The sequence below is a fragment of the Lonchura striata genome, chromosome 1 (genome assembly GCF_050655825.1).
Source record: "Lonchura striata isolate lonStrDom1 chromosome 1, ASM5065582v1, whole genome shotgun sequence".
In the NCBI taxonomy this organism is placed as follows: Eukaryota; Metazoa; Chordata; class Aves; order Passeriformes; family Estrildidae; genus Lonchura; species Lonchura striata.
Window position 1 is genome coordinate 93,093,529 of NC_140703.1, and position 26,931 is coordinate 93,120,459.

At 40.3% G+C, this 26,931-nt stretch overlaps 2 protein-coding genes across 5 annotated transcripts in view; one reads left to right on the forward strand and one right to left on the reverse strand.

Annotated features, from left to right (window-relative positions):
- Positions 1-6,392, forward strand: part of GRTP1 (growth hormone regulated TBC protein 1) — a 34,415-nt gene extending 28,023 nt beyond the window's left edge. For all 4 annotated transcript variants that reach the window (XM_085558832.1, XM_085558845.1, XM_021545623.4 and 1 more), the window contains 3 exons: positions 3,355-3,527; positions 3,643-3,828; positions 5,905-6,392. In XM_085558832.1, the coding sequence (XP_085414958.1) occupies positions 3,355-3,527; positions 3,643-3,828; positions 5,905-5,994 (449 nt within the window). In that variant the 3' untranslated portion in view covers positions 5,995-6,392. The remainder of the gene's footprint in view (positions 1-3,354; positions 3,528-3,642; positions 3,829-5,904) is intronic.
- A 1,429-nt stretch (positions 6,393-7,821) lies between these two features.
- LAMP1 (lysosome associated membrane protein 1) lies at positions 7,822-26,419 on the reverse strand. The gene is made up of 9 exons (XM_021545622.3): positions 26,249-26,419; positions 17,205-17,320; positions 15,717-15,930; positions 15,450-15,611; positions 12,273-12,487; positions 10,713-10,835; positions 9,754-9,823; positions 9,413-9,583; positions 7,822-8,812 (listed from the first exon to the last, which is right to left on the reverse strand). Exons 1-9 carry the CDS (start codon positions 26,400-26,402, stop codon positions 8,673-8,675), a joined length of 1,365 nt encoding a protein of 454 aa, XP_021401297.3. The 5' UTR covers positions 26,403-26,419; the 3' UTR covers positions 7,822-8,672.
- Positions 26,420-26,931: the final 512 nt, after the last annotated feature.

Here is a 26,931-nt window from a genome sequence, read left to right on the forward strand (position 1 = left end):
ATCAGAGGACATTCCTATAAAACACCTAGATCAACAGATATCAACACTATAATTAGCCTATTTTTTAAATTAGTAAGTGGCAGATTGGGAGCAGTTACTGACTCAGGTTTGTTCTGGGTCATCAACTGCTCAGTATTTTGCCAGATTATTGAGAGGGGAAAAAATAATTAATTAAGCTGCTAACTAAATGTGGATCATGCAACTCTAAAAAATGTGAACAAATTTTAAGATATGTAAGGAATATAAAGCTAATGTGTTTCACTGATAAATGAGTAAAAATAATTGCCTGTGCTGTATTTTCTGAAAAACAGCTTTGTGATGTGGGGGAGAGGTAGACTTGTGTAGACTTGGTTATAAACAGGGATATTTTGACTTCTGGGCAGAGCAGCCAATTATAAAATATTAACAAAGTAGGGCACACAGTAAAAGCATTTGCAGCAAGGGAGCGCTACAGGATTTTTGCTGAGGGGACATTTCCAGAAGGCTTAATGACTGGGAATCCCTAGTAAATAAGAAGGGAATAGAAGAGTCTTGTAGGTTAAATGTTACCAAGCACTTGGCACCAAACCAAGTTACAAAATCATTTTCCCTAGTGAAACCAGACATGGACTGTGAAAGGTGTTCCTTGTAAGTGATCTGTGGGTAAGTTTTGCACAAATATGAGGTCCTCCAGGAATGTTTCTGAAGGATTTGGAAATGTGGCTTTCCTAATTTGAGGAACTAATTTTTATATATATACATTTATGTATAAAAGTATATATACAGGAAAAATAAATAGAAAATTGTAAATGCATATTATGTGTAATAATTATAATTAATACCTACATGAACTATAATTACATGTAAGTACATCTTGAGTGCAGATTATTTTAACCTAACGTCTGTTGTGAACTGGCACCTAATAACCCTGAAAACCCCTGCTACTCAGTTACTGGCATTGGCATAAATTGTTAATCGCTGCTCCCACTGGTTCTGCAGCGGCCCTGGGCTGAACATTGCAGTGCTGTGTACCAGGGCACATGGGAGCTGCTCCTGCTCCACCAGGAACAGCAGGGGGCTGCCCCAGATAGATGAATAGTTCCTTTTTTCTTCCTCTCCAGCAGTACAATCTAACAAACTTGAATGAAAGTTCAATTTACACCAAAGCTTTCTGGCTGCCTCAGTAATTTGTGATGTATCCTCGTTGCCTGTCTGCTAACTTTTTGCTTTTCAGCTCTCAAAGATCTGGGTATGTGTCCAGTTGTGTTCCTGAGATCTTGACATTTACTTTGCTGTGCAGATTAAAAATAGCAGCTGCTGTTGGTTTCAGCGTATCAGATGATTGCAGCAGAGTGAGTGGGCTGCTGTCCTTCCTCCTGAGGACATTTGCCAGTGGTAACGTGAAGTTTTCAGTACTCACAGGTTTCAGGGGCACAAATAAAGAGGAAAAAAATGGTTTGTGGATGTATGAGAGGAGGAAGGATGGGAAAGGGCTTGTTCTCTTACTTGTTGTTTGAGATGTAATTAGAATTCACTTGCATTAAAGCAGCATTTTAAAAAATATGTACTCAGCTAATTCTTGTTACTGTTACTGCATTCCAGTTCAAAAATTAGCACAGCACTAATGCAACATATGCAGAAAGAGAAGGTTTTGTGTTGGCTCTGAGGTCATGGTATGTTTTCAGTACACTTTTCCATGGGATTACTTGTGTTTAAGCTGTTGCAGTTTTCCCTACAAGCGATTGAAAGGCAGATCGTTAAAGAATATGTATGAGTGGCAGTGACTCGTAAGTCTGTAGAGGAGTTTTATATCTCAGTCTTCAGGGGTAACAAAGGATCACAGACAGAAAGCTAGGTTCCTAAAGACTGAATGTGATGCTCTGTAGTACTGTTAAAAACTCCTGTGGATGTTCTAGAGTTTGGACAGAGCAAATGTAGAGCAAAGAGCTCAAGGGGTGGGAAGTCTGTACAGGAAAACCTTTGGCACAGGAAAAAGTGGAATATTAAACTGCTTTTGTGAAAGTACAGAAATTTAAGTGGCTATAGATGTACTGCATACTTTGGAAGTATTTTTAAACTTACCTTCGGCACTGGGAGGTTGTATTAGAATTATTTCAGGCAAATAGACTTTGCTCTGATTCCTTCACCTTTATATGAACCACTGGCCTATGCTGTGTGTCTGAGGACATTGGCAGAAACCAGTTAAGACAGAGAAACCTGAATTGCAGCTTTCCAGAATCAGTGAGGGAAAGAAAGGCATAGAAATGTGCTTGTGTTACCACTGGTTTCTTTCCATAAACAAAAGTTAATAACATGGGTCTTGTGAGCAAAGTGCACGTGAACTATCAAAAGTTGCTTCCCAGGTCTGGAGTGGCCAAGTCCAGCTTAATGTTTCTCGCAACATACAGACCCAAAATACGAATTTCTTAAACATCTGTGTAGTTCTTGCGTCATACTGGGACATTTGACTACTTAGGAATTGAAACAACATCTTTTTCTTCCCTTAAATATACCCAAAGCTACTTGTTTGTACAGCTGAGATGCTTGTTATTCAGCCTGCACCTTGGTACGCTGACAAACAGGCTGTGGCCTGACAGCCAGAGAGTGCTCTGTTGTTCTTAATTGTGAATTTACCAGTTACTGCAGTGACTACAAGTGCAGGAATGTAGGTCTTATTTCAGTCCCTGTCTTGCAGGTAAATTAAGTAGGAAGAAATGTTACCTGAAGGATCTGTCATTCACTTCCTTTCAGAATTATTCTATGAAAAGTGGGATTTTCTTGGCTCAGAGAAAGGAGACAAAAACTCCTATCTTACTGGCTACGTCACACCTAGGAAGATGCAGAGTATCTGGCCTCCAGCACCCCTGCACAGTTGATGCTCTGGGGAATTTGCATTTCTAGTTTGACTGGTCCTGGTCTAAAGGCTACAGGTTATTGTGGTGGTTTGGGTTTGTTGTTACTTCTCTGGATGTTGTGTGGACTGGGAGTTGTGCACCCCCCCACACAGGAAGGAGGTGGTGGTTATATTGAACTGTTTAAATATTAGTAACACTTTTGGAGCTTAAGCTAGCAGTCAAAAACCACCTAAACAATCCTTCCTTGGGAAGGAAGAATGCACTGCCAAAAAACATCAGAGAGAAAGAAGATACTTCAGTAGGCATGAATGAAGTGTTTGTGTACAGGGATCAGCTTGGCTGAAAGAGCAGCACTCTACAGCCACAGTGCAGAGATCTTTGTGCTGTAGGTTAATTTACTTCACCTTGGGATTCCTAGGCTCTGCGTGCCTTTATACATTCAGCTGCAGAGGACATTCTCTTCAATTTCATGAAAAGATCATGTGCACAGATTACTGAGTTTTGATTTTTTCTCTCCAAGATTATTACAGTCCTGCAATGCTGGGCCTGAAAACTGATCAGGAAGTCCTTGGAGAACTTGTGAAAATGAAAGTTCCGGCTGTGGCAGAGCTGATGGAAAGACACGGAGTCATGTGGACCCTAGTGGTGTCACGCTGGTTTATATGCCTGTTCATTGACATTCTTCCAGTGGAGGTAACTGGTAACATAAAGTTCTCTTACTACACCCCTGATTATTTCATTTGTACTGTTTTAGTAATATTTGCTTACTGGAAAGCAAGGTTAATCTGAGTTCTCTCCTTTACTGCAGACTGTGCTCCGAATATGGGATTGTTTATTCTATGAAGGGTCAAAGATCATCTTCCGTGTGGCCTTAACATTGATTAAGCAAAACCAGGCTTTTATTTTGGAAGCCACGAATTTTCCTGACATTTGTGATAAATTTAAGCAGATCACCAAAGGAACATTTGTAACAGAGTGTCACAGCTTCATGCAGGTAAATTCTCTTGTAGCTTTTAGTCATTCCAAATTAAAACTAAGACTGAGTTAGAAATGATTTTCACTGAGCAAAAGATGGATACAGTTGGGAGAAACCGTTAGGATTGTTTTTTAAATAAGAAACTCAAACCTTTCAAATACATATATTAAATAGTTTATATTTAATAATTATTATCAATAAAATATTATATTTAATCGTTACTGTCTAATTCTATATATATAAATCCATCCACATTATCTGTCATACAGGGAAGAAAATTCTTTTTGCCCTTTTTACTAGTTAAAACAGGAAGTCTGAGAAAATAATTCTAGTGCATTTTTCCAGTGAACTGTGGATATTGATCCTGTGCTTTTTTTCAAATGAACTGTAAATACAGTTGTGTAGAATAAGCATGAAGTGAATTTGAAACTTGCACTGATAAATGGCTGTAGTGCCTGAACACACAGCATTATGTTTAGAACAAGATGATAGCAGCAGGTTCTTATTTCTATACAAAAAACCATTAAATTGAATGTCCAAGTGCTATGACAGTCTGTGAGCTAAGTATTATTCTTTAAATTTTTAATACAATGAGTGCCACATCAGTATAAAACATTAGATTCAGGGCTTATCTCAGAAGATGGAAACATAAAAGGTGGTAGCTGCAAAACAAGTGACAGGAGCAGATCTGTTAAAAATCACTTGGTCAACTCCACTATCATTGTTTGCTCAGTGTGCACAAAACCATGTCCTGGAGGGTGACATTTACCCCCCCAAAGTGTTTCATGCTCATGGCACATCTCTGTGCATAGGTCAGTCACAGTAGAACATCATTTATACTACCTTTCATAATTGTTCATATTGAAGAAAAACTAATTTAACTTACTGACACTTTTATGTCTTTTAATTAAAGGAAAAAAATCACAGGTACAGATTTAATTTAGAAGGAAGATATTTGAGGGGTTTTTCCATTCCATAAACAGTTTAAAATAAGAATTTATTAAACATTAACTGCCTTAAAAACACTTGTTCAAAGACTGATGCTAACACTTGTCCTTGAAGGACTTCCCTCCCCCCTCTTTAATTGTGTTAAATTTTACACCAGCTATTTTTAGAAAATCACCCACCTTTTTCTTGCAGTTACTCTGAGTAAAAGAAATTTAGCCATTATTTACTATGGTAATGGGGCTTTGAAGGCAGTAGATAAACAGTTTTGGTTAGGTTCTTCTTTAACAATGAAACGTACTTTTGTGCTCGGATGTTTGTTGGGTTGGGGTTTTTATCAGCAGTACAGCTATTAGTAGCAGTAGAGGTAATGGCAGGTTGCTTTATGCCTCCTCCCCAGAAGAGAACTTTAGTTTTAAGTTTGAAGGTTTCTTTGCCAGAAAGCTGTTCTGAACTGGTTAAATTAGAGTCTCATCTCTAGAACTGTCATTTAACAGCTTCAAAGAACTGAGATGCCCACACACCTTAACTGTAGCATAAAGTGCATAAACCTGTAGCTTTACTTCACAGTTTGCTTCATGCAGAAGTTCTAGGTGAATGTAGTTCTAGTTTGAATGTAGTTCAAATGTATTGTTCTTGAACAATGATTGAAAACAAAAGAAAAAACCTAACTGAAGATCTGTGATGACATTCAGAACACATCAAGTTCTTACATCTGTATCCATTGCTCCCCTGGAAAGCCTGGTACAGAAGAGGAGCAAAAGTAGTGTCATGACGGATTAAAACTGATTTTTTGCAGCAAGAAGACACTGGTTTCTTGTCACATTATCCAGGACTGTTTAGTAAGTTCTAAATATGCCACTTTCCACCACCTGCCATCTAAAATAATCTCAGCTGGACACACATTCAAGCCAAATTTTCTATTTCTGCTTTTGTGTAATGCACTTGTAATGAGCTGCAGGTTTATTGTGTGTTTACAGCTCAGTAGATGAAGATATTACCCTCTTACAGGAAGGCCAAAGAGCATTGAGCAATTTCACAGTATGGACATTGAAGCAGGGATTTCACACCTCAGAGAATTATGTGTGAATTCTAGCATGCTGTCCAAAGACAGCATTTTAAATAACAATTTTCTTCTTTTGCCCTCAGAAAATATTCACAGATCCTGGAAGCTTATCCATGGCAACAATCAACAAACTCCGAGAGACCTGCAGGGAGAAATTGCTTTCTCAGGGATAACATGCCAGGTGTAACCAGGTGGTCAGATATTACAGCAATTGACACATTCCTCTATTTGCACTGATTAAAGCACACTTTAAGCTTTCCATTAATTAATTGACACTTGACCAATTTTTCCTGCCTTTCAAGTGTGTTAAGACTTTGTACTGTATGTCAGACTTGATAACTGGAACTGGTGGTTCTGTTGTTTGTTGTTGGTGGTGTGTCATTTTTATTTTTTAAGGACTAATGTATCTTCAGACTAGAATGTGATTAATGTTAGGACCTTCCTTTCAAAAAAATAGTCCCAGGGAATTTTGTAATATTAAAAGCAAACAGATGTATAAAATTATGTATTACTGTGTTAACTGTGACACCATTACCATTTGTATAAAATAAATTATTTTAATTTGTCAGAACCTGTTTCATGGTGTAGAGAGTAAATTATGTTATCTGAGTCCTGACTGCCAGTCATTGCATGGAATACAAGCATCTTTTGCCTCACTGCTCTCACTTAAGGAACTCCGATACAGCAAAGTGCAGGGTAAGGGAGCAATCAGTGACTGTCACTAGCAGTTGATCTATGCAGTGTGAGATGGAGCAGCTATAGTGCAATTCTCCCACACCCGTGTCCCTAAAAATTTGAGGAGAAACACTTGTAAACACAGCCACAAGCAGACTTCTTTGACAGGGGAAGACACTGCCTAGTTCCAAAGTCTGTATTGGCATTGGGCCACTTCCAGCCCCACTGGGGCCAGGAGTCTGGGAATTGCTTTCCTGTCCATACAGAGCCCTCTCGTGGCCAAATGCTCTCCTTCCAGCTGGGGAAAGGAGGAGAGACAACTGGAGCACTTGATGGAGTTCTATGTTCCATGTGCAACAACTATTTTGGAAAGCCTCACCTTTAAACAGCACAATCCTTTTCAGACTTTACTCCAAGCTCTCTTCATTCCTTGTGAATAATGGCTTCCCCCTATTCTGCTAAGTAAGATTTTTTTTCATCCCTCAGCAGGAAAAAAAAATCACCTTCTCAGAGGAAGCAGAGTGCTCTTCTAGACAACTAAAGACTGCTAATCAACAGTGATTCTGAGCTATCCTATCCTTTATGGTACCAGACATATATCTTTTTCCTCAAGTACTGAATTATAAGGACAGTAGCAGTAACCTGCTCCATGCCTGCAGGCATTGGGAAACACTGTTTACTACTAGGAACATTCATAGCTTCTGGTTACCTTCAAGAGCACACGGCATTGGTCCAAAGCCAGCCTTACTCCCCTGCACTGGGTTCTCTTGGCCAGGAGTGCTCTGTGCAGGGCTGTGGTGTGCCCTGGTTCCTGCCCTGCAGAGCTGGTACTGTTAACACCTAAGCCTTCCTTGCAGGAGGGAGTTAGGGGAGCTTTAAACACCAAGGTTCATTTCCAGCACACAGCCGTCAGCAGATGTGTGTTTCTGACTTCGTGGTAAGCAGATGTGTGTTTCTGACTTCGTGGTAAGAGGCCAACTTCAAAATCAAACATGAAATGTCATTTACACAGTCCTAAGAACCTTAGCAGCCCTGTCAGAAAGTGAGGCTTAGGCAGGCAGACCGGTGTACCTACATCTCTCAGGAAGTGACAGTTTAAAATTAACGCCTCCAGATCTCAGGTTACCAACACATAGCTTTCCTTGTTTTCAATCACAAAGTGCAAAACGAACCTTTTGCTTTGTGCCACAAAGAAAAAACTTAAACACTTATTTAACTCCACACTAAAGATTGTCTCAAGCTTCCCAAGTATCGCCAAACCATGACTTCAGCCCTCAATAAATGGTCAACAAATGGTTTTAAGAGTGATCAGCAATACTAAGAAATACAGAAAAAAAGTGTCTTTATTAGCATTGTTACAGGCAATGCATACATAAGAACTGATCCTTAAAGTGTACAACCCCCCAGCCAAGTTTAAAGCAATAGAATCAGCAGATTGAGATCTATATTGTACACATGTGCAGTAACAAGATCTCTCTGAACCTTCCAACAAAACAGACTAAAATAATTTTACAAAAAAAAGTAAATAAAAATAACACCCATTTAAAAAAAGTACCAGCTCCTAACAAGCTGGCATAGCATCAAAAATATCAAACAGGGGAGTTGTCCAATCATAAAGAGTTCCTGTAAGGTTTGAGTATTGCATCGTTCACACCCTGCATGTGCCAGGCATTGAGTTTAAAGCTTAGTAAAAAATACACACCTAAGAGACAAGGTGAAGTTCAGATTTTAGATTTCAATTTTGTCAGTTAACTAAATTTTTTCAAATGCATCATCAGTATGCTTAACATCATCGCTCAATGGCAGCGGTGCAAATAATGAACCTTTTCCCTTTGTTAAGAGTTCTGAAACTGAGTCCCTCTCTGGAAACTGTAGTTGACATAATCTTACGCCAATTCCAAAAAAGCACCCTTAAAAACTTTTAGCTTGTTTCTAAGTGGGTAAATATTAAAACTAGTTAGCAAAATTAAACACCAGAATCTTCAGAAGTTATTTTTGTGCATAGTTAAATGCTGCAAGATGATTTCACATTTAATAAAGCAGACTTTAAAGAAGCAATTTGCAAGAAAAGATGTTACCTTACAATTATCAACCAGTTCAGGGGAAATGTAGGGGGATTTTTTCCCCCAGCCTCTTGCAATTGCTTTTCATCTATGCTGGATTTTAGTGCAAGTAATTAAATTGTTTGATATCCAGCATGGCTCCTCTTTCTGCCAATCAGGTAAGCAATCAAGACAATTAGAACAAGACCAGCAAGGGCTGCACCAACTATTATAGGGATCAGCATGTTATTTTCATCCAGCTGACATTCTTCCACTGAAGAGAGAGAAAAAGATCCATGTTAGGTACTAGTGCACCAACAGATAGCTACATCCAGAACTTCAGCATTCTGCTCTCAGCATGTTGATAAAACTAGCTCAGCTAGCTTGTCAACAATGAAAAGGAAGCCAGGTCCACTAACTAGGATGAAGTCTTTCTAATACCAGTTGTATACACAATATGGAGATTATACTGATTGTTTCCTCCTCAAGAGCTGTTAATTACACACAAATTTAGCCATCATAAAAATATCCATGTCACCCTTCCTACAGTCATTTTGCTTTCATCATAGTCACAAGGGACAGGTGTGCCCCTTTCATACAACTGTCTGCACACAGTTTGGAGGGAAAGGTAGCACCCTTCCTTCATTCTTCTCTGGACCATTAGGAATAAGTCCAAGTTGTTTCAAAGCTTTTTACATACTTCTCACACTAGCCTCAACTTGGACATCTTAATCAGCCCCCACATCATCTGTAGTGGGGCATGCAGAGGCTAAGCACAGCACCCACAAGCTGACATTTAACTATAGAATGTTATATTGAAGTATGCTTCACAAATCTTGGATTTGACAGGGGCTGCCAAATGCAAACCTCTTACCTGGACCAAATTTGTCTCCATCAATCTTGAAAATCTGGACCTGAACATTAAATACATTGACAAGGGCTTGGTCCGTGACCCGCAGATTCTCCTCAGAACTGCACTTGTAGGAGTTCCCTACTGAAGCTCTCAGCTCACTCATACTGTTGTTTGCTGCTTCAAATTTCGGATCTGTGAAAGAGAAAGTTTTATTATATAAATCCGAAGAGCAGGAGCTGTAAGCTCACAGAGCCATGATTTGATACACTCATCCCCAACATTTCTCATACATTATTTAATGCGGGCTACCCTTAATATTTAAAGAAGTAGTCACAGAGAGTAGATTTTTTAGAAGTCCTTACTTTTCGCTTCAGAAGGCAGGGTCGTGCTTACACTCACACCTTGCAGGAAGAATTTTTCAGCACTTGCATTCTTTAAAAAAAAACCAAAAACCAACAAATCAGTAGTTGTCATTTAAGATCATGATGTACAACATAAGCTGTTCAGGTTCCATTCTGCATGCATTTTGAGAAGGGCTTTTAAAATGTAGACCACAAATGGGATTAGCATCCAGAGGAGATGTTTAGTTGGACTTTAGGAGAGAAAAGCTAGAGAAAGTATGCACCTTAAGGAAGATTATTCTGTGACAGGGCAAAGAGGCAGAGAAAGGGGGCCTTGTCACCCCCAAACTCTTGACTTCCACACTGCAGGCATAGTCCCACCCATTGCTTAAGCAGCCTAAGGGAATGAACTTGGTACCCCACAGAGCTGTGGAGTCATTTAATAGCAACAGCTCAAGGTGACCAGCATAAAAAAAGAGCATGAAGCTCTGACAAACAGTGGATGCAGTCCTCAAAGGTACACAGCTCCAATACAGCACCTGGGGCTGTGGGAAACAGGATTCCCAATCATCACAATGGACTACAAGACAAGCACACTTGGCCTTTGGGCTGTGCACTGAATATTAATGAGGATTTAAATCCAGCTCCAGGCTTAAAATTAGATTAGATGCCCACTTGTCATGGCTGCTCCCAGTTTCGGCAAGAAACCTTAAAGAGTAAACAACACAATCTTCAAGAAAGTTCCCACTCCAAACAAAATACTTTCCTATGTACACATATGTATGTGTGCATAAATACACAAACACATTCTTCTCACACAGTGGTAGCCAAGCATAAAACCCACTAAATCCTAGTATTAAACCCAAAGGAACTAGTTACTCCCCCTCCTGTAGCTGTTGTTTTTCCTCTTGCACTTGCCCCAGTTAGTTCTTCCACATGGAAAGTGCTGCAGACCCTACACACTTGGTGCAGATTCTTACCAATGCAAACTGGAAGATAACCCTTGTCTTCTCAAAAGTCAGGTTCAACAAGGCAGATGTATTGTCACATCTCCCAGAAGAAGTTGTATTATGTGGTACGAAATTCAGCAAATCCAAACCCATCTGTGAGAGAAGAGGAGCAATTACGACATTTGAAGAGACCGAGCACATCACCTTACACTCACCTGAGGTGTGGCTGGCTTGTGTCTCGTGCCTACAGTGTTGTGTTGGCCCGATGCTCCAGACACCAGGGCAGACCCAGGGCTGCACCCGAGTTACCAGGTAACTGATACACAATTAAGGGCACATCTAACAAAGCTTTCTGCAGCCCTGACCGGCTGCAGGCAAGAACCCAACTCCTTTCTCCACACCAACTGTTTTGGTCCTTGCAGCATAAGAAAAAACATCAAGAACCACCACACCACACAGAAGGCAAGATGCTATAAAATACTGCTTTGACATAAGATAGAAGCAATTTAAGGGGACCACCTGTCAGCACAATCATCTTGCATGTCATTTCAGTTCAAAATGTTTAGTTTTGTCCATGGTTCATGATTTTATACTGTCTTGCATCTACAGAAGACTGGCTTAAATGCCACTTGCCAAACAATTAAATAGAAACCCTTTCAGCAGCTCTTACCTGATCCTCATGTGACCAGAAAACCTACTTGCCACCTCCTCCCTGGCCATTACACTAGAAATCAGCTGTTCCACCAGAAGCAGAACACCAGAATCAGGGAATTTCACAAAATTAAGGTGGCTAAAACACAGCTACCATCACAATAAGCCACTGTACAGCCACACACCAGCTGTAAGTGATTATGATTTTACCTTTCAGTCATCAACATCATAAATAAATGCAGTAGCTCCTTTTGCAAACCATTGGTTCCTGTCGGGGGGATTCAACAGTCCCTTTGGGACTCTGGGTTTGTCCATAGGGCTGGCAAGCCAGGCTGCTCTGCACCAATAGTGAAGGGAAAGAATTTGTGCCAGGGCTGGATCTTACAGAAATCTTGTATTTTTCATTTTTCTTTTACCATTAAAATCAGCTGTTAAGTAGCTTTTAAGCATCAAAGTCAAACCCAAATGTCTTCAGGGCTAGCTGGAGGGTAATTAAATCAGAAGCCTGTCCAGTTTTACAGTACTAATTTTCCCTTCTACTAGTTATTCACTCTTTCTATACCTCAGGCCAAATTTCTGCATTTTATTTAACACTTTAAAAATCTTGTTTCAATTGTAACTTTGATAACAGGATTCCTCAGGTCATATCGTAGTAATTTTTACTACTTCTCATAAATGACCATATATACACTTCCCGGATTCAACAGACAAGTTTACTACTGCTTTTAGTGAATGGAATAATCCTTAAGAACCACTTTCAGTACAAGTGTTTGGAATGTCACTAGTCCAGACCAGGTTAAGCAATTCAAATAGAGGATAATGATAGATGAACACAAACACTTGGACTTCTAAAAGAAAAAGGTTAGCTTATAATAATTTATCAAGTCTTCCCCAAAGAAGAAATCTGAAGGCTTTGAAGAAACAAAAATCAAAATGTACCTTTTCATCTTTTTGTTGGTAGGTGATATTAAGCTGCAAGCCCATGTAGGCAAGTACACAGGTTCCATTTGGACCAGTCACATTGTATTTACCAACTGTAGGATTTGGGGGTGATGTTGGTGCTGGGCTAGTTGTTGGAGACTGGCTAGTAGTCTGTTTAGGAGTTGTAGGCACCATAGTAGTAGTAGAGACCCTATCTTCAGCACATTCTGTTTCTGCAGAGAAAGGAAAACAGTCATTACCAAACAAAATGAAGCTGTGGGATGATCTACCTTTTCAATCCTTGAGGGAAAGGGCGATGCAGCTTCAAGTAGCTTTTCTCCTAATAAAAGATAACAGTGGTAAAGGATTACCTAAACTCTTGTTGCAAAGTTTGAGACACTTTTAAAGCCTGGCATGTGAAAACAACACCTCTGCTGATAATTTACTGAAGTTCATGGTGACCACATCCACTTTCATTCAGGTCCATCATTTTGCTTTGCCATCAGGTCAGGATAAACCTGACAGAGCCAGCGTTCTGCTGTCTGTCCACAGTCAGGCTGGGATCCCTAGCACTCCCTGGGCACTTGTATGGGAAAAGCAGAGGAACTGTTCTCCTGCTCACTGTTCAAAGTGGTCTCCCAGGAGATGTGTTCTCCTTCCTCTCACTCTCATTATTTTGGAAATACCCAGAATAGCCTTAAGATATTGCTCTGGCTCTTCTGTCCTTAACAGGGGGATTCTAAGACACTGTATCTGATGCCAAATTTTTCTTCAGCCCTGCACAAGGAGCCACCCTCCACGGGGTTAACAAGGCTGTGAAGGTGTGCAAGTTCACCTTCTCTTTTCGTCCAGTCCAGCAGTAACTTCCAAGGGAACAGTGACTCCGATTTATTTGCCGGAGTACTTGGAAACATGTGGCAGCAAGATCTTAACTTGATCTGGGAGCCAAGAACGTTCCTGCATTGAACATCTAAGCCAAAACCAAAGGTCATAACAAAGACATTACTTAAGTAGAGACTTCCATGTTCCAAGCCAAGGTCATCTCCACATGCCAGGGATAACAACTTGCAACTTTTTAAGGACAACAGCAACTGCAGCAACAATCAGCTCTCACTCAAAGGGCCTATTTCTAAAATTTAATGCATACATATTTCACAGATACAAGACACCTAATAAATAGCCTTAAACTTAAACAGTTTAAACAGCTTAAATTTTCATAATGGCTCAGAAAGAAGAACTCTAATCACACCATCTGAAGTCACACACTCCAACACAGCATACTTTCCTATTTCTACTCCACTCCTGGAAAAGTCCCAAGAGCAGAATGAAGGTGGATGAAGGAGGAGTGATCCTGTATTTTGTAGACTGATACTGGTCTGATCCCAAAATGCAATAATTTCCTAACAAACCATAAAGCATCCTTCTGGGCACTTCAATGGCTAATTACCCTCTATCTGCAAGACCTCAACACACAGAGGCTCTTCTTTAAGTTGGCAGAGATGGAAGCATCAAATCACATTGAGTGGAAGTTTAGCCTAGTTGGAGTTTTGATATATTATTTTTACTGAACTGATTTAGAGCAGTTTCTAGTAGCTCTTCAGGACAGATCAAAAGATGAGACAAATTCATGTCTTTTCTTGACAGTTACAGGAAAGCAGCTGGCAAAACTACCAATACAGAGAAAATAGAAGTCTCCCTTTTAGAGATGCAGATAACCACTACCATTCCCTCAGTTACTAACTTCTAGTACACTGACAGAAGTCACAATTTCTAGTTATGCAGATGCACTGAATATTGACTCTTCTTCCCTTCAGTGAGTCTTGTACTGATCACCGGCAGAAATTCTTTCATTAAAGATTTGCAGAGAAAGAAAAAGATTAAGGAAAAATTCCAGATCTAAAGTTTATCAATAACTAGCTGCCTAAGAGACAGGGGAAGGCTCAATCCTACAAGAATGGAATTAGAGGACTATATAAAAGCAGATCTTAAGGTCTTAAAAAGTAAAGTATTACACAGAAGGGAGATTTTATTGAAGTTTTGTAAAAGTTAAAAATCAGCTTTTTCCAGTATCATGTCTTATGTTTGAGCCTGCTGATAAATGATCACTTATCATACTTACCTGGTAAAACAATTAGATCAAAGTTTCATAATTAGTTCTGAAGAGTGAAGGGTTTGGTGGGGGTTTTTTAAGCATAAATGTAGGTACACATCTTTACTGCAAACTAGTTCACTGAATTGAAAAGTTTGATCAAGGGAATGATACATACAGATCTGAGCCAGTCATGTGAAGCAGCCATAAAATAATTCAATGCCACTATTATCATGCATCAGGCAAGGTATTTTTCACAGAAATGGGACAAGGTAGAGATACTCCAGTAAAAGACACTTGTTCATTGTATCCATTCCATCCTAGCACTGGCTACCCTAGTTTTTAATATTTGTTTCAACTTAGCAGGTGCATAAATGGGCTGGACAGCTGAAGAAAAGTTCTACATCCCACAGAAAACACTCTAAAAGTAAGGCAAAGACTTATCACTCCTTAAGATAGTATAGGTGACCAGTTTATACAGTTCTTTTGTCTTTGAAGACTGCTGCCACAAAACTAAAGGACATGAACACACCATGAAGTAACTAGCCTTTAATAATTTGAAGTTCCACATTACTTTTCAAACAAACAATCAGCATAAAAATCTGACTTTGTGATTGTCCCTGAAAGAGAAAAACCTGACTTTTACAGCTAACATAAAACCTTCTGTAGGAAGATGTACATTTCTGCTCTCTACAGACCAATTCTCTCCTGCCTGCAATTATTTCACTAATTTTCCCTAGAGCACACAGTAACTAGTTCAAATTACTTCGGTAGAGGCCATAATGCTTGGAAGTTCAGATACTCCTTAAACTAGGATTTTGGCCATGTGCCTACTCAACCTACTGCAGCATGTGTTTAACGCCCATACTCATGAAGAGTACAGTACAATACCCATGGGAACCCACAGCACTATCCTCTAGCCACAGATTCCAGCATCCTGCAGAGAAAACCTGGGGCAAATCCATTCATTTCAAAAGATGCTGTTGTCAGAGTTTTAGATGCAGCTTGTACTCACCTTAAATATGATTAATCAGGACTTAAAAAGAAATAACCTATCGTTGGAAATATTACCTCATCAAGTACATTTTCTGTTACAAGATACTTACTGTTCACACTGAAAGTTCCATTTGTGAGATAGGCTTCCAAAGTGACATTGCTAAAAGTAACATTCACATTCTTCATATTGATGTGCTTGGAGTTGATGCATCTGTATTTTGTGCCCACATGTGCCTGAATGATACTTTTATGTGATACAGTCTTCATGCCTCCTGTAAAAAAAACACATTGCATTAGTATGTACCAGTATTCAAATAAAAGACTTAATATTATATCTGGAAGGGTTTCACAATAACAACAGAAAGTTTTTATTTTACCTGTAGTTGAATTTGGGAATAAAGTTGCATCTGACAGATTGTAGTGGAAAACTAATTCTTCAACTTGGTACGTGTCTGCAGACTCTGAGAAATTCAGGCTTAAAGAATGTCCTCCTCCAAAATCCAATACCAGAATTGGATGAGATGTATTATCTTTACCACATGAGCTCTGTGTGTCTACTGAAGCATTTTGCGGAAGAAAAAAGTATACAAACTGTGGGGTAGAAAATAAAACACATGTAAGCTTTTCCTCACAGCTTTTTAAATATCCTATGAAACCGTTACAAATATACATCAGATATTAATATATAAGATGTCTACTTATATACCAGTATATAGCAAGCAGCATGTTACTGACATTCAGGTTTGAGAATCTTGCTCTCTGAAATTGGAAAACTACACAGTACATACTCACAGTACCTCTTAGACTTTTCTTCCTTCTAAACCAGTAATATGAATTTGCAGGTACTTCTGTAATACAAGAATCAAATCTGGCAAACTCTGCATATGTGAAAAATGTGAGAATTTAAGCTTTGCTTCTTGTAGTACAACTGAGCAAGAACAAAAGTGCATGGTACATCCTATGTAGCTTGGCTGTAATACTTTGAGTTTATTACACACTGTGAAGAAATGTGATATCTGAAGACCGATACAACATGTACTGTGAAATTCTGAGCTTACTGCTTACAATAAGAAACAGACAAAAGTATGTTCTGAAAGAAATCAGTTCTGAATACAAACACATATACCAGTATCAGTAGGATTTTAGACCATCAGTACCACTGAAAATATGGATTATACAATATAAGGCTCAGTTCAAATCACACATAGCAAGTGCACCACTAGTAAAGTAGTAGGATTTTTTTAACCTTGTATTACACTGATGGCAAGGAAAAAATTATCAACAACGCAAAACTGCAATAAGACTATAAATAATCCCCAATTCCCATTCAGTAGTGAAGATACAAAAACCCCAAAACATATTTATTACAACAATTCTTAATTTTCCATTAACAAGCTTTTGCTGTTAATATGGAACAATTTGTAAGGACTGCGCTAGTCTGTAGATGCACTGAAATCTATGTTAGAAGGTCACAGATTTCCGGAGTTAAAAGGTTTAAAAGCCACATTTCAGTTCAGATTTAGTCCACGTGAGCGTGTCCAAGTTACCAAAAGAGAACTCACAGTTCAAATGAAAGCTATTTTAGTTATCAACAGGACAGGTGTGGAATTTCAGTCACAAAAGTAATTTCACATGTTTTGTTTGTGATTGTTTCAGTCAGCCTCAACCTTGCTGTTTAATTAGAACATTCATAATAAGGAAAAGCTGATGCAAGACGAATGGAGAGTAAAAATCTTCGCTGAAGCAGTTTTTCATACATAGCTACTCAGAGAAAGTTTAAATACTGCACACATGCAAAGATACCACATTTTATAAATACAAAAATACTAATAAATGACAAGCAGCAAGATATTCATGGCCCTTACCTCTTTTTGCACATTTGTTTTGTATTCCACTGAGAAGGCTACTGTCAAATCAGCAATTATGCAGACTTTACCACTTGAATCTTTCACTTCAAATGAAGAGGAAGCCTGTAAAAAGCCTGATAAAAATAAAAGTTGTTAACTTGGTGTCACATGAAGTTGCATTTTTAATCCCAAAGAGACAAATATGTACAACTGTACATTTTGGGAGTAAAACATAAGCATGAGTTGAGTTTGGAAACTTGGGCATCAACAGTCTCTAGATTAGCTTCAACATCACTAACAAACAGAAGATAAATTAAACACCTCATTTATCAAACTGCAAAGCCACCCAAACAAAAACTGTTGACATTCCGGGTCCTAAGAGATAAGAAAGACATGCAACGAACTCCAGTCATAGTATTCAAGGCAGCTTCAGTGTTCTCTGCACACAGCAACCATTTTACCATCTTCAGCCAGACCTGGCTTAGCTTATTTGATCCTGCATGCCTCCAACACTGCCTTCCCCCCACAGCACACCATGCAGCCTTCACTCCCTCTGTACCAGGACACTCAGCTGTACATGCACTGAATGCAGCATTTAGAAAGCCTGGATTGACTGCAGATGTTTTGAAGGCACTGCCAAAAATAGCATGATAGAGCATGCTACCAGAGAGAATGCCAGGAGAACTTCTCTCTACTGTCCACACACTCTCCACACTTTAGAAGAGGAGGAGGAGGCAGCCACGACCTTGACACAGAATGAAGGTTATGTTTTCCTGACTGGTTTAAGCTAAACTCAGACTGAGCTGCTGAGAAAGGGAGAGAAAAGCCTTTCTTCCCCTTGTTCCATTCCAGCCTCTATGCTCAGAGCACAGAGTACAACTGCCCAAACTACTGACTTAACAGAGCAAGAACACAGCAAGGGGAGCAGTCATCCTTTCTGATGGCAGCATGGACTGGCACCAGTGTGACCAGTGCCCACTGCCAACAAAGCTTCACACAGGGGATGCACTGTGGCAGGCTAGAAACAGCTGGAAAGCTGATTATCTCCTACTTAATCTGTAGCAAGGGATACCTGACAGTGCTTCTGCACTTGACCAGTTCTTTATTTTAGAATCTTTTATTTTTCAGATTCTCAATTTGTTACCACCACCACCCCCCAAAATGAACCTCACTGCAAAAAGCCTGCACCATTTTCATGCTAGCACAACAACTTCAGTCTTCCAGAAAATCTGATAAAAAAAACAGCTGCAAGACATAAGTCATTATCACAAGCAAATAAGCTTTGAGGAGTCAAACATGCTAATCCATTCAACTGCTGATAATAGCAAAGCGATCCAGATGAGGGATTATCCATTAGCTAGCTTCCCTTCCTGAGTCAGGAAGTTTTCAAAAAACAAATCTTAAAACTTCTCACTGCAAACCTAAGGTGTGTACAATTGTACAAAGACAATTATTAGGAAAAATTGGACTTTTGTCAGCTGGACTTGAGTAGAAGACACATCAGTTGCAGGAACATATTGGAAACTATTTCTCTGGCACCCAGCAAGCATGTTCCCTTGCTGCCTTCCCTTAGCAACATCACATCCTCTCCCAGCACCAAGGAGGGCAAAGCTGAAACTAGAATTTAATCAACTTTACCCAGTTTTTGGAGAGTCTAGACTTGAAATCAGAGATAGACAGAAGAAAGAAAATGCTTAAGAACCAAGAGGGTAGAAAACTTATTTCAAATGAAAACTGTCCTTTTATTATGTCCAGCATAAAATGTTCATTAAAGAGTACATATTAATAAAAAAATGTTATTTACTACAATTCACAGCAGTATCAGAAACATGTTCATCCACATGGAAGTTTCAATTTATGTTTACATCTGGAACTTGTTTACATTTCATGCAAGCACTAGTTTTCTCCAAAGCAAGCTGTTTACACTTTTCTGAAGATTTCTAGCACAGTGTAGAAAAGAGTAGAGGCAGGGAATAAGAATCCATTGCTCCTTGAACTAACACTATGACTGAAAACCTTCAGCATGCATGCAGACTCCCTGGTTTGGTAGCTATTAAAATCCTGGCATTTTAGAGCCAAAAATAATGAAGTAACTGAGTAAAATAATGAAAGAAAAACAATTTTTAAAAGAAATGAAGGGGAAAGAAAAGACTGAAAAACAATTAAGAAAAATGTTGCTGGCCTAAATGAAAACATGACAGACCTGTCCATTACAAATGATTCAGAGAACAACAGACAATGCAGAGGTACCAGAAAGCATTAAATAGAAGACAAATTCTGGTAATGAAGAGCTGATAAATCACCCTCAGCAAGTTTAAGTAATAAAGAATAAGGGGTATGAATAAACATTAAATAGTAACATCTGCATAACTACTAGATTTTTGTAAGGTTAAGGTAATATGAATCCTGATTTCATTACTGTGAAACAAATGCTATAAAACCCCAGTCCTTCTTAAGAACTATTCAGCAGCTGCTGGACTTGCAGTTTCAGTGATGAGACAGACATATCCAGCACGAGACACTGAGTGTCCTTGATGGAGTGGTGAGAGCTGTTTCACTGCAAATAAGGCAACACTCACAAGGATGGTGATCAGAGAGAACTGAGTTGCAGCATCATCTGCTCCCAAGGTCCTAAAGGAATGCAGATGAAACTGAGTGAAACAAATGGGACATAGGAGCAAAGAAAAATTAGGAAAAAAACACTGAAGAACAAATCAAGACACTGAAGGGAAGAAGGTCCCGCCAACTCTCTGCTCCAGCCAGTTTAAGGCACAGGAACAGCTCGCAGGAAAGCAGCTGTTGAGTTTTGTGAAGGCAGTTCCCATGTCAAGTAGTGATTAATGCATGAATCATCACCAGCCCACAAACACTGCAAGCCTACAGTCAAAATGTCAAGACTACAGAAAAGCAAACTTGATATAGAATCAATCCACCCTGGAAATATTTCTAATAAAGTTACATAATGTATTGTTTAATTCTATCAGGGCGTATCTACAAGTTGAGAATATTGTTTGTACATCTCATAACAATATCATTCGTTGCAGTTAAACACAAAAACTGATACAACCCCCAGATTCTTAACTTTAGGCTTGAAATGCTCCTCTTAATAAACTGCAGAGCCCTCTATCACAACTACCTGTGGCACAGCAAGTGCAGTACTTCCGATTTAAAGGAAGCATTCCAAGACCTTTCAATAACAAAAAGTAAGTTTTGTTGTGTTCATTATTTATTTGGCGGGAAGCCCTGCATTATGGATACTAGTCAAGGAATTACCAAAAATGTACTAACATCAAAGAAATTTCCCCTAGTTCAGATGCTTCCTTTGTATTCCAGTAAGTTCCAAAAAAAAAAAAAAACCAAACAAACAAAAAAAAAACCCAAAAACAAAACAGACTACTTATAATATTTATTCTAGTACTGTATTTTCAGTTGAAAATCATACGACAAACTCTTCCTTTAGACCTCATTTCTGCAATTACAGTCTTGTGCAAGAAAACACTTAAGGTAACTGTTAAAGCAACAACTAAAGATCTTGCTTGAATTAAATCCAGCCTCCTTCTTTATCTAACATACCTACCTCAAAAAACCCAAAGTATATTAACAGTCTGAGATAAAATAACTAAGTCAAACAAAATAAATACTTCCTTGATTGTCTAACAATTTATCTTAAAGAAATCCACCTCATAAAGTTGTTTGCTCTAAGCTGAAAACTACAAAGCTAACAAAACAATCTAACACATGCTTTCAGGTTTCAGCTTTTTTATAACTGAAATCCTGTTAGTCAAACACAGCTACCCACGATTTACTCTCCCATATAATGGAAACCTAAGGGAGAGAGACAAATGGTTGTTGTGTGCTGGAAAACCAAGTATATTTAATGGTAGTTGTGTACACCATCTGTTTGCAAAGAGGCTTCAGTTACTACAGTTAATGATTTACTTTGCCTCCAATTTTTATTAGAAGCATGGAACACTGACAATAAGGAAAAACAAAAGCTACTTCTGGATAATTTGGGGTTTATTACTACAGTGATGTTTCCCCCATAAGTAAAAACTTCTTGAGCATTGTTCTCCCTCATGAAATAATGGGCAGTAACCGTCCAAATCCACCTGGGCACACATCCCATATCATCAGTCTTTTAAGCCACAGAGATATCCAGAGGATGGGACTGTCTGCAGTTACATCAACTGCCTACAATGTTCAGGAGGAAAACCATGGCTGCAGCACAGCACAGCTGCCAGCTCCTAGGATGTGCTGTGATGGGGTCCAGAGTATCCCACAGCCTGGTCAGACCCACGGACTCTCCTCAGCTCCAGCCTACCCTGGAAATACTGTGCAGCAGCACTCCAGGGTAAGGGATGCCAGCCCTACATAATCATTCTGTACTAAGCTGCAGCACTCATGTGTTGCCTTGCACCTTTGCCCAGATGTTCTGATGGCAGACACAGCAAACACTGCTATCTCTGGGGCATTAATCCAAGGAGGTAAGAAATGCTGGTTATTGTCTAAAGATTTATTTTCTATTGTGTATGTTAACTAAACTGCCCAGTAATTTACTCATTCTGATGGTTCACAATGATCCTGTCATCTCAGTGCCATTTTGTGAAGAGTGGTAATTTCAGTCACCACTTTTAACTCTCAAATCTATGCCAGAGAATAGAATGGAAAAATCTCCAAGGAGTTACACTCTCCTACAATGCTATGTCTTCCAATGTATGCACCACTCCCAGAGGGACACCAGGTAAAAGTCCTTTATCAGAAGGCCAAGTCAAGATCACTTCCTTAGGATTCAGAACCTATACCACCTTGGGATAATACAGAAAGAAAAACACAGGAACAACAGAAAGCAGGAAAATCCCTTGACAAGCTTGACGTACAAAACACTTTGCAAGAGGTCAGATGGTCTACATAAAATTATGAGTTATATTTACCTTTCACCAATGGACACATGAGACTGAATGCTGGCTACCTCGAAAGCTGGCAGGAAAAGACAAAGGTGGACCCACACAGTGGTGGGGAAAGGGAGAAGAGAGCTTAATTCAAGGATGCATGAGAGCATGGGGATAAGAGAACCAGCTGCACTTGTGCAGGTGCAGCACCTGATTATATCAAGTTCCTGATCCAGCCCAGAATATGCATCCTTGCCAACCAAGAGACAAATTCATGTAATCTCAGATTATGGTTTTGATATTGTTGACTTCAATCAAGGCAGTAAACATTCTGTTTTCCAAATTCAGTTCACAGATTAATAACTTCTGTCTTTATAAACCAATTTATACAAATACAAAAGCATTAGAAAGGAAAGGCTATCTAACAGCCATACACTTGCCATTTGACCCAAGAATTGCACAACATGCATCAAGTTTAGTCACATGAAACTTCTTTATGGCTTCCTATCTAAAGGAAGGAAGTCTTGGGATAGCTCTACAGCAAATGATTGCATGAGTGCACTAGGAGAGCTGAACTCCTCTGGCTAGACTCTTTTCAGTATTCACACAAGTCCATTTTGCACTGGCTCTGGTTAGTGCTGCTGTATCACACCACACAACTAGCACACATTCTTCAAGGCAGCTGCCAGACCCAAACAATGTTTTGAAGAAAGGAGCACTGTGTGACAATTTAAAGAGAAAGCTTCCCCAGAGGAGAGGATATTGGAAATAAGGCAATAAACTTTGCCTGAGTAAAACTAGTCTCCTAGTCCTACACAGTAGATCTTAATCCTGTCAAGGAAAGTAAAAGTACAGGATCATATGGAGTCAAGTCTTGTTAAGAAAACAGATACCATCAGAAGTTTAATACAAGAAAACCAAATGTATTAACTGTGAACTACTGTGCTCAAGGCTGAACACTGCAGAGGGAACAAGTACCCTCTGAAGCACATTTAAACTCTGTACTCTTAATGCAAGGGTGCACCTAAGACTCTCACATTTAGAACTAACAGTAGAAAAAGTAGTACTGATAGTCAGTGGTGCTGTCAAAGGACAGAGAAGGTTAAGAAATTGTTATATTAAGACTGAAAGGGACACCAGTCCATCTTGAAGTCAGATGGCCAAAAACTGTGTAATCCTGATTTACATATGTAATAATGTACATAAGGTACATTTAAAAGTACGCAATACAGAATCAAGATAATGCAAGGGATTGTTCAAAGGGCTGTTGTAATTCCAACCACTTACATGCCCAAAAGTGTCTTCTGCCAAGTTTAAGAGAACACATACCAAAAAATCCATTTCAGCACCAAGCACCAAAGACAAACTGTTGAAGCTGAAACAAGCAAAAGCGAGGTGTGCCTTTTGCTAGAAACAAACTTTTATCTTTGAGACCTACAAAGGCTTATCAGAGGTAATAGCAGTTAATGTTGCAACAAAGCTCAATCAATCTTTAAGTCAGGTTCCTCTGTACTTAGAGGCAATTCTTCGCTTTGTCATCTGCTACTGAGTAGAAAACATCCTAATCGCTACAGAACAATCTAGAAGCAGGTTACATGACAAATAAAACTCCTTGGTCAGCCTGAACAGAAACCTTGGAAACATATCTGAAAAGTGGTAAGCCAGGGAATCTGCAGAGTTCTCAGCAAGCAAGAAGTTACTTCATGAGTCAAAAAAGCTGATGAAGTCAAAGCCAAATAACCTATCACATGATGACTGGCACACTAATTCAGATCCTTAGAGACTGTGTCAACACACTTCAAGCAGCTATCAAGCAAACATTGTGTCAAGGGCAGCAATTGGTAAAACAGTATTTCCAAAGTTGCTCAACATTAAAGCAGTTAGATTTTGTGAAAACCAAGTTATACTGGTCTCAGTTTCAAATGCCCAATAATGCCAAACTTGAAAAAAACAATTCAGCACCATATTGCTCTCACTGGCTGGAATTCATTATCAAGTTTCTCAACTATCTCTATATCGGTAGCAAGGTTTGAAATTCCTCTTTGGACTAGAGTTGCACAACAGAAACATGTGGATTATACGTCAGTGACTCTGAAATGGCATCACGCTATCTTGAAAAACTAATTTTCCCTTCTGCAATTCTCAAACACTTCATTTTTTATTCACTACACAGGTCTGATTCTAATCTTAATTTTTCAGGAAAGTGTTCTCTGATGTGTCTGTGTTTCAGTAATGAAGAAATGTACGGGTACTCTAGATCTCAGAGAGCACAAGCAGCTCTGTTGGGTTTGGCACACAACCCAACTGACTCATCATGCTCAACAACAAAAAAGCACCATCTTACTCAGTATTTCAAAAAGCAGCAGCTAAGTTATGGGGAGGTACTTCAATTTCCCATAGCCCCCTTTCCCTGCATGTACCATACACTACCTAAATGTTGTCTTAATTCCATATGTATATTTGATGGTAGTGAGAAAATTAATTACAAAATACTCAATGCTGACACATGAAACATTCAGCTTAGTGCTTGCTGCTCAATCTAAATAGAAAACTGAGACAGTAAGTGAGGTATGGTGAGGTATTCAAGTGGAAAAAATATTCTGTTGTCCTGAAGTCAAGGCATCACCAAACAAGTTTCCATGTCTGCTCCACCCATACTAATCTTTCAGCCTCCTGTGATGATGACCTTATCCTAACCAGTGTTAACTCAGATGATTAAAAGGCTGCAAATGAGCTAGAATACCCAAAGACTTCAGCTCATATATTATCTTTACCTCTTATTCTTCTCCCCTCACCTACAACCCAAACACCACACTCTAGCAAGAAAGGGTCACTATTTGCACCACAAGATCCTTCCCCAAGACTGTAGTACAAAGCTATGCAGAAACACACAGCTATTAAACACTAGTACAAAGTCCCAACTATCAGTAAATAAAATAAAAAAAAAAATTAAAAATCTGTGGTAAAATGAGCTATTCTATTGCCTTGGTTGCAGAAAACTAACACATCTTACATGCCAGAAAGTGACAAAGATAGCGAACCAAATGATGCTTGCAACTGCCAATTAAGCAAAGGAAGACTACTGCAATGGCCAAAAGTATTAACTGTGCTACCACATAAAAATCACAAAAGCTAATTTGAAAGCAAACTATAAAGCAATTCTTCATTTAAGTCGTAACTATATTTAACTAACTATTCAAGTAATTCTCACTATGACACCAGTTCAACAACACTTCAGCTGGCAGCCCTAAAAATCACTGTGCTTGCTACACTGCCTCACGAGAGCTGGATATTTGAACTGCTCAGTGCCCTTTGTGAGTGGCATCTTCTGGGCTCAGTGAAACTGAAGCACGGTCAATGGCGATAACGATATTTAGTACCAAAGAGACGTTACAGGAGTCGCAAAGACTGTCCTAGCTCAAAAATGATGGCAGATAAGCATTCTCAACTGCTACTCTATTTGGGAAATATTTTGACCAGCCGCTGAACAAGTTTCCTTTGCTGCCAAAGCCACATCTCAGAAACCTGATAGTGTTGTGTGATGTGGCTTTCAAGACAAGAAACCAAAACCAAGGTAGCTATCAGTAAACAAGCAAGGCACACTTCCTCGTAAAACAGCCTTGCTGACCTAACAAACCTTCTCATCAAGGCACTGAAATCGCTCTATTCCGGACACGTTTCATATTTTGCTCAAAACAGGGTAAGAAGAAAGCCATTAGCAACGGAGCACGACATTCCCTATAGAAAAGCGCTGCTTCCTAGCAATGACATCAGTAGCCCCCACGTCTCCAAGCCTCGTGCTCCAGGCGCGTTTCCAGGTTCCTCCCGGAGCGCAGTCCCGCACCCAGCGCAGGTGCTCGGAGCGGCGCTGCCGGGCGTGCCGCGGGTCAGCCGCCGCCGCACGCCCCTCAGCGCCCCGTACCCCCGGCGGCCCTCAGAGGCTCCCGGGTGCCACAGGCCCGGCGCGGGGAGGGGGGGATGGCCCCGAGAGCCCTTAGCCCCCGCGGGTCAGCCAGCCCCCGGGAAGGCACAGCAGGGGGAGCGGACGGGCGGAAGGGTCTCCAGTTACAGCTGCGTCGTCCAGCGCCGCCGGCCCCGGGGCCGCCTCAGGCCGCTGCGACCCGCCCCCGCCACTCCGCCGATCGCACGGGCCACCCGCTTCCCCCTCCTTACCGAGCAAGGCGGCCGCCGCCAGCAGCCCCCGGGCCATGTCGGGGTGCAGGGACGGGGCGCAGGGACGGGGCGCGGCGGGAGCGGGCACGGACCGGGAGCGGGGCGGCGGCGGCTCCGCGCTCGGGGCGCTCTGGCGACGGCCCCGGCCGGTCATGTGACCGCTGACGTCACGCGGGCGGGCCGTCCGTCACGTGACGCGGGCGGCGCTGCGGTGGGCGGGTCTCGCGAGAGCGGGGCCGTGACCCGCCGAGCCCCGAGATCGGCGGCGGGCCGGGGCGCCTGCGGTCCTCTCGCACAGAATTCATCCACCCCCAGCTGTAGAGAAACACTGGGAGTTATGCTCTGTTGTCTCTGAAGTGCTCTATCTGTATATACCCAGCTATACATATAAGCCACGTGTGTTCCAAGACAAAATAGGGGCTGCTAATGACGCGTGTTCGCATCTCACTTGTGCCGGGCGCTGGCATACATACCCACTTCATAACTACATTAAGTTGTGGAGTCAATTTATTTATTCCGCGTATCGCTTCATTGTAAAAGTTGTAATTTCACATAGCTTCAGATGTCTGATGGTTTTTAAGGAATCCCTTTTCTCTTTTTTTTGGGAAAACCAGAAAAGGTGAAGTTACCTTGTAAACGTTCTCAGATGTAAGGGAGATGGACAGCCCAGGTTATTTGATCAC

Coding starts and splice junctions, on each gene's coding strand:
- LAMP1 (XM_021545622.3), bottom strand. CDS start 26,402: ATGACCGGCCGGGGCCGTCGCCAGAGCGCCCCGAGCGCGGAGCCGCCG. Junction 17,321..26,248: donor GGCGGCGGCCGCCTTGCTCG/GTAAGGAGGGGG, acceptor TATTTTTATCAG/GCTTTTTACAGGCTTCCTCT. Junction 15,612..15,716: donor ATTCCCAAATTCAACTACAG/GTAAAATAAAAA, acceptor TTTTTTTTACAG/GAGGCATGAAGACTGTATCA.